General features: G+C 37.5%; 1 protein-coding gene across 2 annotated transcripts in view; it reads right to left on the reverse strand.

Moving 5' to 3' along the window:
- The window catches only part of unc13c (unc-13 homolog C (C. elegans)), a 558,188-nt gene that overhangs the window by 453,101 nt on the left and 91,657 nt on the right, over positions 1-13,430 (reverse strand). For both annotated transcript variants that reach the window (XM_079873953.1, XM_079873952.1), the window contains exons 13-15: positions 9,262-9,415; positions 8,513-8,581; positions 3,695-3,784 (exon numbers count right to left, since the gene is read on the reverse strand). In XM_079873953.1, coding sequence (XP_079730079.1) covers positions 3,695-3,784; positions 8,513-8,581; positions 9,262-9,415 — 313 coding nt within the window. The remainder of the gene's footprint in view (positions 1-3,694; positions 3,785-8,512; positions 8,582-9,261; positions 9,416-13,430) is intronic.

Raw genomic sequence — 13,430 nt, forward strand, 5'->3', positions numbered from 1 at the left:
TTGACCTCCTTCATGGACAGGTAAATAGAGTGCTGCTTTTTCATATTTTTCAATAATTTCCATTAAAACTTTCACATCATTTTGACTTTTTATAAACACTGTCACATCATCAGCATATGCTGACAGGGATACTTTAAAGGTACTCTTTAAATCTGGAAGTGAAATACCGATTAGCTCTTTCCTTAATCTGCACAAAAAAGGTTCGATTACTAGACTATACAACTGTCCAGAAAGTGGACAGCCTTGTCTGATACCCCTGGACATCATGATAGGTGCACTCAATCCACCTCCAGCTTTAACCATAACAAATGCATAAGAATACAACAACTTTATATAAGATATAAAATTATCCCCAAACCCGAATTCTTTCAACACATTGAAAAGATATCCATGATCAACTTGGTCAAAAGCTTTCTCTTGGTCAAGCGAAAGAATCCCCAAATTAAGATTATTACTTTGACTAAAATCAATCACATCACGCAATAAAAATAAATTATCCATAATTGTTCTATCTGGTATACAATAAGACTGGTCTCTATGAACTACTACATATAAATATTTTTTAAGTCTATTTGCTAGTACCTTTGAGAATATTTTATAGTCTAAACATAGCAACGACACTGGTCTCCAGTTTTTCAATAGACCCAAATCTCCTTTCTTAGGAATTAAAGATAGAACTGCTCTGCAACAACTTGTGGGTAATGTCTTTCTTTCGATGCAATCAATCAGCAGTTCATTTAAATCTTGTCCAAGTAAATCCCAGAAATCCTGATAGAACTCCACAGGTATACCGTCCACTCCTGGAGATCCTCCAGGGGATAATTGTCTCATTGCATCAGTAAGCTCTTGCAAAGTTATTTGTTCATCCAGCGATTCTCTTTGTTCATCTCTCAACTGAGGTAGATCACAGAGCAAATCGTCCACACTTGCAGAGTCACAACTCTGAACATTATATAATTTAGAATAAAAGTCTATTGTCATTTCTCTCATTTCCAGAGGGTCAGAAGTTATAGTTCCATTCGGACATCTTAGATGACAACTGTTTTTGTAAAAAACTTTTCTTTTCCAAATTAAAAAAATAGGCACTAGGAGCATCCATATCTTTGATGGAGCAAATTCTTGATCTTATTAATGCTCCTTTTACCTTTTCTTGTAAAAAAGACCCAAGTTCTTCTTTTTTCTTATTTAACCTTTCATTATTTAACAATCCCATATTATTTAACATGTCTTTTTCCAGAGATACAATGTCTCTTTGTAAACTTTTCACTGTTCTTTTCATCATTGCAGTAGTATGTGAAGTATAGTTTTGGCAAAAAATTCTGATGTTAGCTTTACCTACATCCCACCATTGACCAAGATTTTCAAAACTGTCTTTAAGTTTCCACCTATCCCAGAAAACCTTAAACTTTTCACAGAAACTGATATCCTGTAATAATTTGACATTAAAATGCCAAAAATAACAAGGTTTAACCACTTTCTTTAAATTAAAATCAAAAGTAATCATATGGTGATCTGAAAAACCATTAGGCAAAATGGATACATTCATTACCTTATTATTCCAAATCTTCCCCAAATAAAATCTATCTAACCGAGCACCACTAACTTGATTATCTGATGCCTTTAACCATGTATATTGTCTAACTCCTATGTTCCTACTTCTCCACAAGTCTATTAAATCAAACTCATTTATAATTTTTAACAATTGAATGCTTGACTGATTATGTGGCTCCTCTCCATTCCTATCAATTATAAAATTAGTTGTGCAATTCCAATCACCCCCAATTATCATGCACACAGTATCATCAATTTTCTGAATAACTGTTCTCAATTCCATAAAAAAAACCACACGCTCATGTCCATTATTAGGAGCATATACATTAATTAAAACAAATATATTTCCTTCAGACTCTACTTTAGTTAAAAGTGCTCTACCTTTTACAATTTCCTCAGTTGATAGAATATTTACATTTAGATTTTTGGAAAAAAGAATAGCTACCCCAGCACTTGTGTTTGTACCATGGCTAAGAGCATATTTCCCTTCCCACCACATACCCCACTGAGTCTCATTATCAGTACTTGTATGTGTTTCTTGCAAAAAGACTATATCAGCTCCTTTAACAAACTCTAAAATCATGCCTAATTTATTCCGATCTCTACCCCCATTTATATTTAAGGAACTGAATTTTAAAAGTTCCATAGAAAAATGAAAATAGAGAAAAACAAATGTGAATAGACAGAAAGCATGAAGTATGAAATTCACCCTGTGCATTTGAGCATCCTATTTTTGCACAGCTCTTTTTTCTTTCCGTAATTTAGCCAACATCTTTTTCAGCCTAAACCTCTTCTTCTTGCATAGAGCTTCATAACTAACAACTTTCAGCATTGACACCACTGACCATATGAATTTGTCTATCTCCGGGAAAAAATCCTTCACCTCAACAGTTTTTCCAAACGTCAAATCCAAAAAATCATTAATCTCCTGCACCGAATATGTTTCATCAATATTCTGCGACCCAAACTCAGAAACATCCGACACCTCAGACAATGTATCATCCTCCCTCATTTCATAATCCTCACCTTTTTCAACATCATTTAAGCTTTCAGTATTTTCAATACTGATCACTTCGCAAGCAACACTTTCACTTACTTTCTCTACTACCACTGTATGTGTACTGTGTTCCAAGACCTCATGCTCTTGTACCACATTCTCCACTTTTTCTCCTTCATTCTGATTTCTGTCTACACTTGCGCGTGATTCATCATTCTGAACGATACTCTCTTCATTAGGCTGAGTTATTGTATTTTTTACATTAGCGGCAGTTAACGTTACTCCACTAGGCCCAGCGGCCTCCTCATTAGTCTGAGCTCTATGTGGGCATGTCAGCTTTTTGTGCCCAAGTTCACCACACTCAAAACACTTCAAGCTACCCGTATTAACATAAAGCATATACGATTTTCCTTCATGCACAACTCTGAAAGACACGTCTAACTCCGGCACATTGAGAAACATAAACACCTGTCTTCTAAAAGACATCACATGTTTTAGTGCTTCATTTTTACATCCTAATGGGATCGTTTTAATCGCACTAGCACATTTACCATATTGAACTAATGCACGCTCAATATCCTCATTTCTAATAAACGGGGGGACGTTCGAGACATAAACTTTTGTTGTTGGTGTAACAAGCGGTGAAACAATAACAAAATCGCCACCTACCACAATCCCGTTGGCTATCAGGCGGTTCACTAGCTTCTCCTCTTTAACAAAAACCACCACCGCTTTATTCATCCTGGAGGCCGAAGAAATGTTGTCATATCCAACCTCCTCTCCGACCGCCAGCAGCACATCCTCCACAGACACACCCTGCGCAGGTACACATCTGACTCCGTGACGCCGCGAAACAGGTGGTTCTCCACCCGCCAGCAACGACGCCATACCAGCGCCTCGGCGAACACCACCAATACGTGGTTTTAATTTCCAAATTTAGCTCTACAAAAATATTATGTCTCAAATCCCCTTTTAGATTAAAAAAGAAATGAGAAAAAAATAAAAATAAAAAAAAAATAAACAAAAAAACAAACAAACAAACAAACAAAAAAAAAACTATCAAACACCTCTCCGTAAACCCCTCACCACCACCCCAAACGCTCCCAGCGTGCACCGGAAGTGAGAGAGAGAGAGTGAGTGTCATACCTTCATCCTGAAAAAGGTGATGCTCGTCAGCAGGTCAACGGTTGATTTTAAATCCTGGAGTCTCTCTGGATTTCCAGCAGGGAAGTTATCCTGCAAACACAGAATAAAATTCAGATTATATTTGAAGGGTGAAGATAAATAGATTAAGATTACAGTTGTGGCTATATATTTGATGAAAAGAGGCAAGCGAAAAGACAGCATAGCTCAGAAAGATGGACTATATAGGTCTATATTTTGGCATAACAGAAAAATAAGTTGGAACAACCTGAAAAACATGTTTTTTGTACTTACAAAAAAATCCAAAATAAGTACAGATTATCAAAATTTAAATGATAGATGTGGCTATAGACTGATTTCAGTTTATCGCATTAGAGTTTGATGTTACCAGTTGCTAAATTAACAACAATTAAAAATCCCCAGTATAGGTAGGTTTAGGATTAGGTGTGGGGGTAGGGGGTGGGGTTAGGATTAGGCAATCAGTTAGCAGCTGCAAGAAGACGCAAAAGAGAACAAAATGTTGTACTCACAAAAAAAACGGATAGCTATCCGATCTGTCATCGTAAACAGTCAGTTTTATATCAAGTGAACGTAAACAGTTGAGGAAGAAAACGTGTAACAGTATATTCGGTCTTTGTGACATCAGCCTAATATACCTGCTGCCGTCTGTCATTGATGTTAATAAAAGAACAAAAGATTTAATTTATGCTATTGCGAATACATTTATTTGTTCTTATTTTATTACTGACTGTTTACTTGTCTTTAATAGTGCATGAAATGTATATAAGTTAGGCTAGCTGTTTTTGCTCTGGTTCCTGTGTAAGTGTTCTTTAGGCTACTGATTTGTATTCATAGTATTCAGCTGCAACAGAATGTTTTGCAAAAAGACACAGAATAAATATGTTTGACATCCAAATGTTTTGACTTTTTTACCTTATTGGAATCAAAACTGGACTAAAAAAGAATCATAATCGGACTAGATAAAATTAAAACAATACCCAACCCTAAACACAATACTCTAATGAGCATAGAAATTGCATATAGAAAACATAAATATTAGGTAAAACATAAGATCAGTTTGCATGCAAGTAAGATCTGATTGAATAGCTGTTTCTTCTGAAACATTATGATAAACATCTCTAGATGGTGGATGTTTCACCTGTTAATATTTCAAATGGCCTTTTACTCTAGTTGAGGAGCTTTGGCAGAGATGGATGGTTAAAAACATGTCAACATGAGTCATCTTCATTCACCTGGCAGCATTATGCAGCAATATTAATAACCAAAACGTATTCCATCGTCATGAGCACCAATGACAAAATATATCATAATATAGCAGCATGAGCAAAATCCGCAACAGGCAGAAAAAATATGTTCTTGGGCTGTAAAGCTATCAGCCTGCCCGCTCTAGCATGAAGGAACACAGTATATTTACACTGTGAAAAGAAGAGGCCATGCATGTGCGGACGGTCCCGAACACAAGATGAGCTTGGAGAAAACGAATGCCGTGGGAACCTCTGCATCTTTGCATTGTGTTCTGTCGGATTGCGCTGATGGCAGCTGAAACAAGTTATAAAATGTCACTGAGTTTTGTGACGGCATGGTTATGCAATAGTTATGACTTGGTTTTGTAAGAATGAGAAGAGACTCCTGTGGTCTGAGGTACGCTTTTCGGCACTTTTATCAATACCAGAGTGTCAGACGTTGCTGTACTTCTTGGCTGGTGTTTCACCGCAACTTTCTAATTATTCAGAGCGAGTAATGGAGTGCTGGAGCTGTTTGTCAACAACCACCACCAAAAAAAAACAGAGACAAATCAATTTAGGCTGTTTTCACACTTGCTTTGATTCCACATCCCTCCCTCTGCTGCCGCAGGTCTTTCCTCACAGTATTTTTGGGTTTGAATTGCGGTATTCCTAACAGCAGCTGTTTAATGCAGCTAGTAGCAGAAAATATTTGTTGTGAATTTTTGTGAACAGTGAATTAACTAATGTTAAGGGATTTATTGGTAAATCTAGACATTAACCTAAACTAAGATTAATGAGTGCTGTAGAAGTATTGTTAATTGATTGAATACAAATTCTATGCCATCAATATTTCTTTTACAACTGCAAATAAAAACAGACTATTTTCATATAACTGCAAACTACTTGAGTTCACATGAACTACCCACCATACAAACTGAAATCTCAGACTTTGGCCTACTTCAAAATCTCTAGTGTGAAAGAAATTGCCATGAGGTGTCTGAAATCGAGCGTGCCAGTATATAGCATCACTAAAATAACACTTTGCTTCACTCTAAAATTCTCAATGGCCGTTTGAGGTGAGGAATAAGTGCGCAGAAGCTCTTGAGTGATGTGAAATGTCAGAAAAGGAGAGAGATATGAACATATGGTTGGGCTTCAGGCAAGCCGGTGTGCTAGGAACAGATTGCTCAGGTTGGAGATCATTAAACTGTGTGTGTCATCAGTGGGTCGGAATTTTGATCAAGAACCATCAGAACGTCGAAGGACCCTGAATTCACTCTCTTTTAACATGTGTAACAGCTGTGTTGTCTTATAGTTGTGTTCAATAAACCTCAGGCAGACTTAACAGAATCAGAACTTGCTCTTTATCTTTACACGAGTTTGTTTACAAATATCATAATATGTGTGAACACCACATGCATTCAACCACAATCAGGTTCCTTTGAACAGGAATCCTGAAAAAAGAAAAATACATCACGGTTTTCACAAAAACATGAAGGAGAGGGACAGTTTTCAACATTGATAATAATAATAAATGTTTCTTGAGCATCAAATCAATTTCTGAAGGATCATGTGACACTGAATACTGAAGTAATGATGCTGAAAATTCAGCTTTGCATCACTGGAATATATTACATTCAGATCAAATAAATGCAGCATTGGTGAGCATAAGAGACATCTTTCAAAAACATTAAAAAAATCTTACCGACCCCGAAATTTTAAAGGCTAGTGTATGATATTTGTGAACAAACTAATTTGATTTCAGACCGATGGCTAAAATAAACTGTTGCAACACATTGGGCACATGGAGTATTGTGCGATCAATCTTTTCCATGATGCAGTTATTGTTTTGAAAGCACATGGCCAGATTGAGCAGAAAGCTTCTAGTGTTTTCTGGAGTTCAGTGTGATTTCAAGGCGTTTGGAGAAATGTATAATCCTGTGCAAGTGAACAGTAGAGGAGATAAGGCTGCGTCTCATTTCTCTGTCTTACCCCTTACTCTTACCCCTTCCCCTCGGTTTTGCGCGTTCATGTGAGGGGAAGTGGTGTCCCAATTCTCATTTTGATTAAGGGCTAGGGCCAAGGCGTAGGGCTACATAGCCCTTGAAACGAAGTCTGCGGAGGACCACACTTGAAAGAGAGGGGTAGGAATTTCTCAGAAGTGAGTCGCACAAATGTATGTATTTTCAGCAGTTTAATGACACTCGTGTTTTATGATACCTTTAATAAAACGTTCAAGCGGTTTTAATTGTAATGTTTTTGTTTTGAATCACTAGTTAACCGCTAGCTAGCAGCTATGCGCTATTTGCTGTTTGCTAATGTTTTGCTTATGGTGTCACCGGCGCCGCCGTTAAATACAATGAAACAATGTCTTTGACTGATGGCACACAAGCGTGCAAAGATAAAGAGAGACCAGGCAATCGATATCACAACCTGAGACGACGGCATCTTCGTTTGTTTATGTCAACGCGTATCGCCTCTGTTGACGTAGCAGCCAGCTAGCGGAAAGGGAAGATGACGCAATCAAACGGTAATCGAGTGGTGTCTCATTTCTTAGAGAAACGTTCTTCCCCCTACCCTCCTTCACTCGGTATCGAGGGGCAAGGGGAAGACGCAGACAAAGGGGTAGGGGTAGGGGAAGGGGTAAGACAGAGAAATGAGATTGGCCCTAAGTCTGCCTGAGGTTTACTGAACACAACTATGATGTAGACAAAACAGACGCAAATGGTTTAAATTCATCTAATAAAGCAGCGCCGTTAAAGCACTCTGGAGGAACAAAACCTGCATCAGCCAAATCCACACGAGCAACCAAAAAACCAAACACACTTTTTCTCAGAATTTCATTACAGTCAAATCCACAGAGCGCTGCAGATCTGGAGTGTATTACTGTCAGGACATTGCCTGGAAGCTGACGGCCGGATAGCAGCAGGTAACGGGCACTGAATTCCCTGGATGCCTGCCAGTAGAGTGTGTGTGTGTGTGTGTGTGTGTGTGTGTGTGTGTGTGTGTGTGTGTGTGTGTGTGTGTGTGTGTGTGTGTGTGTGTGTGTGTGTGTGTGTGTGTGTGTGTGTGTGTGTGTGTGTGAGCTTCCTGTCAATGCTTTCTAGCTCACACACAGATATAGACGGACTGCACATCTACGAAAAAGCCACAGACTTAAATATGTGATCTGACTGCAAAAGCGTCCTTTCAGAAGAAACAAACTGTCAGACTGAGAGACATTTCCCTCGTGACGTATTTAGAGACACAATTAGTATAAAAGCAAGAAGGTCAGCACGAGTCAAGAACAATCTTTGATTTTCTGAGACACTTTCTCAAATCATTGCTTTGTACGTGTATAAATGGACCTTCTGTTCTGTGAAGAGCTTGTATAGGTGTTTGAATGTCTTTGTAAATTAAGGTAGGGGATCACTAAAAGTGATGCAAGGGTCAAATTATCTCCATGGCGATGAATAATAGATGAGTGTTTTTCTTTCTGATGTCTCTGAAATAGAAAATCCATCTGGAGCAGCGTAGCGTCTGAGAGATATATGTGTGCTAAGATCTTCGGTTTGACGGTTGTGCTTTAACTCACCCGATACTTGGAGAGGTCGATCCTCAGAGAGTTGTGAAGCTGATCCAAGAGTTTGACAAACTTTTCTCTCTGCAGAAAACCAAAGTCACAGAAAGCAGATCAGTAATGCATCCTGTCATCCATCTATTCTTTTGTTTGTGCATTCATTCATTCATTCATCAATTCAATCATCAACATATCATCCATCCATCTATCCAACAATTCATTGTCTGTCCATCCTTCCAACCATCCATCCATCCATCCATCCATCCATCTATCTATTCATTCATCCATACATCCATCTATCTGTCCGTATATTCATCAATCCAACCTTCCATATATCTATCTGTCAGTCTGTCCATCCATCCATCCATCCATCCATCCATCCATCCATCCATCCATCCATCCATTCATTCATTCATTCATTCATTCATTCATCCATCCATCCATCCATCCATCTGTCAGTCTGTCTATCTATCCATCCAAACATCCATCAATACATCCATACATTCAACCATCCATCCGTACATCCATCAATACATCCATTAATTAATTCATTCATTCATCCATCCATCTTTCTGTCTGTATATTCATCCATCCAACCATCCATCTATCTATCCTTCAGTCTGTCTGTCTGTCTGTCTATCTATCCATCCATCCATTTATCTGTATATATGTCTGTCCATCCATCTGTCCATTTGTTTGTCTGTCTGTCTATTTATCTATCCCATGTATCATTCACCCATCCAAAAGCAGTGAGACTGACAAACCCCAAAGTTGGATGCAGCAAATCGGTCAGAGGCCGAGATGTTAGTGGTTGCTGTTGTTGTGTGAGCGAAATAGGCATTGATGTTGGCAAGCAGGTTACTCATCACCGCAGGAACACCGGGACACATGTACTTGGATGAGAGACAAGAGAAATGACTGAAAGAGAGAGAGAGAGAGAGAGAGAGAGAGAGAGAGAGAGAGAGAGAGAGAGAGAGAGAGAGAGAGAGACAGATGTTAAGATTCGGTCATAAACACACTCATGAGCAGTTTACCATCCATATTAATGTATATTTCATATCAGATTCCTGTGAATTTACTTCCCTTGAGCATTGAAACAACAACAAAAAGTTACTCCTGAATACAGACTGTTTCCTAAATGCCCCATAGATAACGACTTCTGTACTGCACAGAAATAATATTACTGAAATACTGATTAAGAATATGATTTTTTTTTGCAAAGTACAAATTGAAAATTAAGTATTTTTTAGTAAAAACTTTTTTTTACAATTTTTTTAGTAAAATTATAAAATTTATTTATTTTTTAGTACATTTTACTAAGTAGCAGTAGTGAACATGACACACATGTAAATGATTATTTGAGGTATGCCCACATGAAATGAACTGCATGATCCATCTTATGTCAGAATTAACAGACAGCACAACGCAGATCTGCTCATGTGTCGAGCCGCAGGGCAGTGCAGGAAATTGCTCGGCAATGTCAGCCACTGTTAGAGGAGATTCATTAAAGAAAGATATAAGACCGAAAACGAGATACTGTAGGAGAAGAAGGAAGAGAGACATCGACTAAAAATAGCAGCAGGCCTGCAGGGCTTATACACACACACACACACACACACAGTGCAATAAAGCATCTCACATGTGCACTGCTCTCACACACTCACTCACATAATACAGTACTATTTGTTTTGTTGAACATTTCACATAAACATATGGTCCACATAAACACATTTTTCTCTTTTTCTTTTTGTATATAATAATGTATGAATGTAAATAATTTATGTAGGCTTAATAAAGCACACAATATATAATAAATAAATAAATTTGATAAAGCAGCAAACTAAAAATATCCTGCATTAAATTACTGTCAAACGGCTCTAAACAAATTATTCAACTGGATCTTAAGCACCAAACAGACACAAGCCAGCCATTTGTTCAAGATATACACTAAATGAAAAATAATGCAGAAATCTGTCCATGTGAAAGTTGCACACTTGCATACACAAATGTTGAACATCAGGTATTAAAAATTGTTTGTGGTAAAAAATAAAATAAAAATAAAATAAAATAAATAAAGTTATTAAAAAGTTGAAGAACTACACTTATTAAAACTTAAATGAAAATATATGTAAAACTACGTCACATTACAGTGTAATTATATCTTAAGTACTGAGTAATATGAATCAACAACATGTACTTACTACAGGGTTAGGATTAGGGTTTGGTTTAGGGTAGGGGTGGGCGATATCTCGATATTTAAAGCTACACTGTGTAACTTTTTTAGTTGATTCTTAGCAAAAAACACTTAGTTCTTTCAAAAATATATGTGCTCATTAATGTATATTTACTTATTTCAAGTAATAAAGTATTCTCTTAAGTTTATAATCTGCCATTGAAAGTACATACGGGTGTGGGGTTCGAATGCCAGTCGCCATGTTGCCCCTCCATCTTGAAACTACATTAGCCAAAGAGGGACACACCTGTAAATTCAAGCTTCGCCTTTTGCGTTTTTCACTCAGTGACACCGTGACGAATGCGAGGGGGAGATTACTCGCGAGCTCGCGAGTGCCGGCAGATTTGAAAGATAGTGTGTGTGTGTGTGTGTGTGTGTGTGTGTGTGTGTGTGTGTGTGTGCGTGCGTACTCACATTTGAAAGAGAGAATTAAAAAAAACGTCAACGCGACAGACAAATCAGCAAGACCATAGTCAATATTGGAGTAACTTTTCCCAGATGGAAACAGCTCATGAGGAGAAAAGATTTTAAAACGGACGCCGAGGTTGCCTGCTTTCTTCTCGACAGGTAATTCAGCCTGTTGTAATTCATTTGTGTAAATTCGAAGTTTTTATAGTTGCTTGTCTAACCCATAGACTGTAAAAAATAGGTCTAACCATAGCATGGTTGTGCATAACGCCAGAACGACCTCTAGTATAACTTCATCCTCGCGTCAATGGTGAAAAAGTATTGTTTACCTTGTAACATAAATCTGTGCTGCGACGGATCACAGGTGATGAATAGTTTTAAAGGCGCAATTTTTTAAGCTATATATAAAAAAGGACACTGTAAATTTTAGTTATTTTTAATTGCTTTTACTTTGTACACATTGTAAGGTTAGCCTAATCTGATTATGCTGGGATAGCCGATTCCAAGGGTGACGTTTACCTCCTGACATCTGTCCTGTAGTTTTATTCATTTTAGACTATTGTTTATTATTGTCATGGACGAAGTCGATAACTGGAAGCCATGTTAATCTTGGAATAATACGGCCACCGTAGGAGTTAAAACGCCCTCGGAATTGAGAGGAACAGAAACAAATATTCACTGGGTAGTCATATATAATTTCACCGCTAGATGGGGGTAAAAATCACACAGTGTAGCTTTAAAATATATCGAGATATTTTTTTAAACACGATATGGATTTTGACATATCGTATATCGATATATTGTTTATATTTAATTCTGATTTTGCCACTTTGCTTGTTTGCCTTCTCTGTGCTGTGCTCGCCCCCGCCTCCTTGCTTTTGTTCCCCCTCCCCTCGCGTGTTGTCGCATGTTCAACATGGCGGTGCCCGCAACCAGCCCGGAGGCTACAGAACTCATCTAAAAAAAAAGGACAACTGGCTCCATTATATGGAGATTAGGGGTGTAACGATACATGTATTCGTATTGAACCGTTCGGTACGAGGCTTTCGGTTTGGTTTTCGGTACGCATTTTTCCTGCCGACCAAAATTTCGTTATTTCAAATGTAAGCGCGTTGCGTGTGGCAAGCGCGCTCATAATGTAAGAGACGTCGGCGCGACCACAACATTGCCCAACATCAAATGGCAAACGTAATGCAAGCGGAACGAAACTGCTCGTTATTGTGTGGTTGAAGGACCGTTTATCAGTTTGGACCAGTGCAGCGTGAGCCGATCGTGATCATGCGACACTGTTACTACACAGCGCAAAGAGATCAAGTAAAGAAAGCATAAGTAATAACATCGCTGCGAGATCTAGTGAGAAACATTCGCATTTCTCCGTTATTAACGGATCAAACAGCGCTGACGTGGAAACCAGGAGAAACATATTGTGCCATGAATTAACTATCCAGTGTCCACAGATCTGCAACATTCACCATGGATTTACAGTAATAACACTAACTGCAACCATGGAAGTTCGGCAGGAATAGTAGGCTATAATGCCTTCAAGGAACATTACGTCGGTTTTATTTTGACATTATGAATACAATTGCCTCAAATGTTAATCTGAACTAAAATAAACCTTTGTTTATAATTACTACAATATTACATTTCATTTTTTCCAAGGAGCTGTTTTGTTTTATATGCTCCTTAGAAGAGTCAATTATAGCTCCAGAATTGCTCAAAGTAAAAAAATATCCTACTTTATGATGTTAGTTTTAATTATAAAAAAAAAATATTATTTAAAAATGTCGCAGAAGCACTTTGTTCCTACATGAACTGCCTACCTCTTTGCACTTCAATAAAAAAGACTTTGTGGTATTTGGCATATTTGTTTTTGCAGTAGTTTTTGGGGGGTTATTTTTCCTGTAAAGATATCGAGATATATATCGTATATCGAGATATAGCAAAATATATCGAGATATATTTTTTGCTCCATATCGCCCAGCCCTATAGTTTAGGGTTAGTTACATGTAATTATGCACAATTTATAGTTATTACTGTAGTAACTACATATGACATGTGTAACAAGGACATTGTAAAATAAATTGTTACCGATTTTATTTTATTTTTTAACTGATAAAAATGACAGAATCACATAAAAAATTACTAAAAATTAAAATAAAATGAAAACTGAACATATAAAAAGTTAATATTCAAAATAATAATAAAAACAACAATAGTATATAGGCCTATAAATACCGGTAATATTAAAATAGCATGCTTAATGTGGATAGACCACTATAATTTCCACAC

This window comes from Squalius cephalus (assembly GCF_949319135.1).
Source record: "Squalius cephalus genome assembly, chromosome: 6".
NCBI classification, from domain to species: Eukaryota; Metazoa; Chordata; class Actinopteri; order Cypriniformes; family Leuciscidae; genus Squalius; species Squalius cephalus.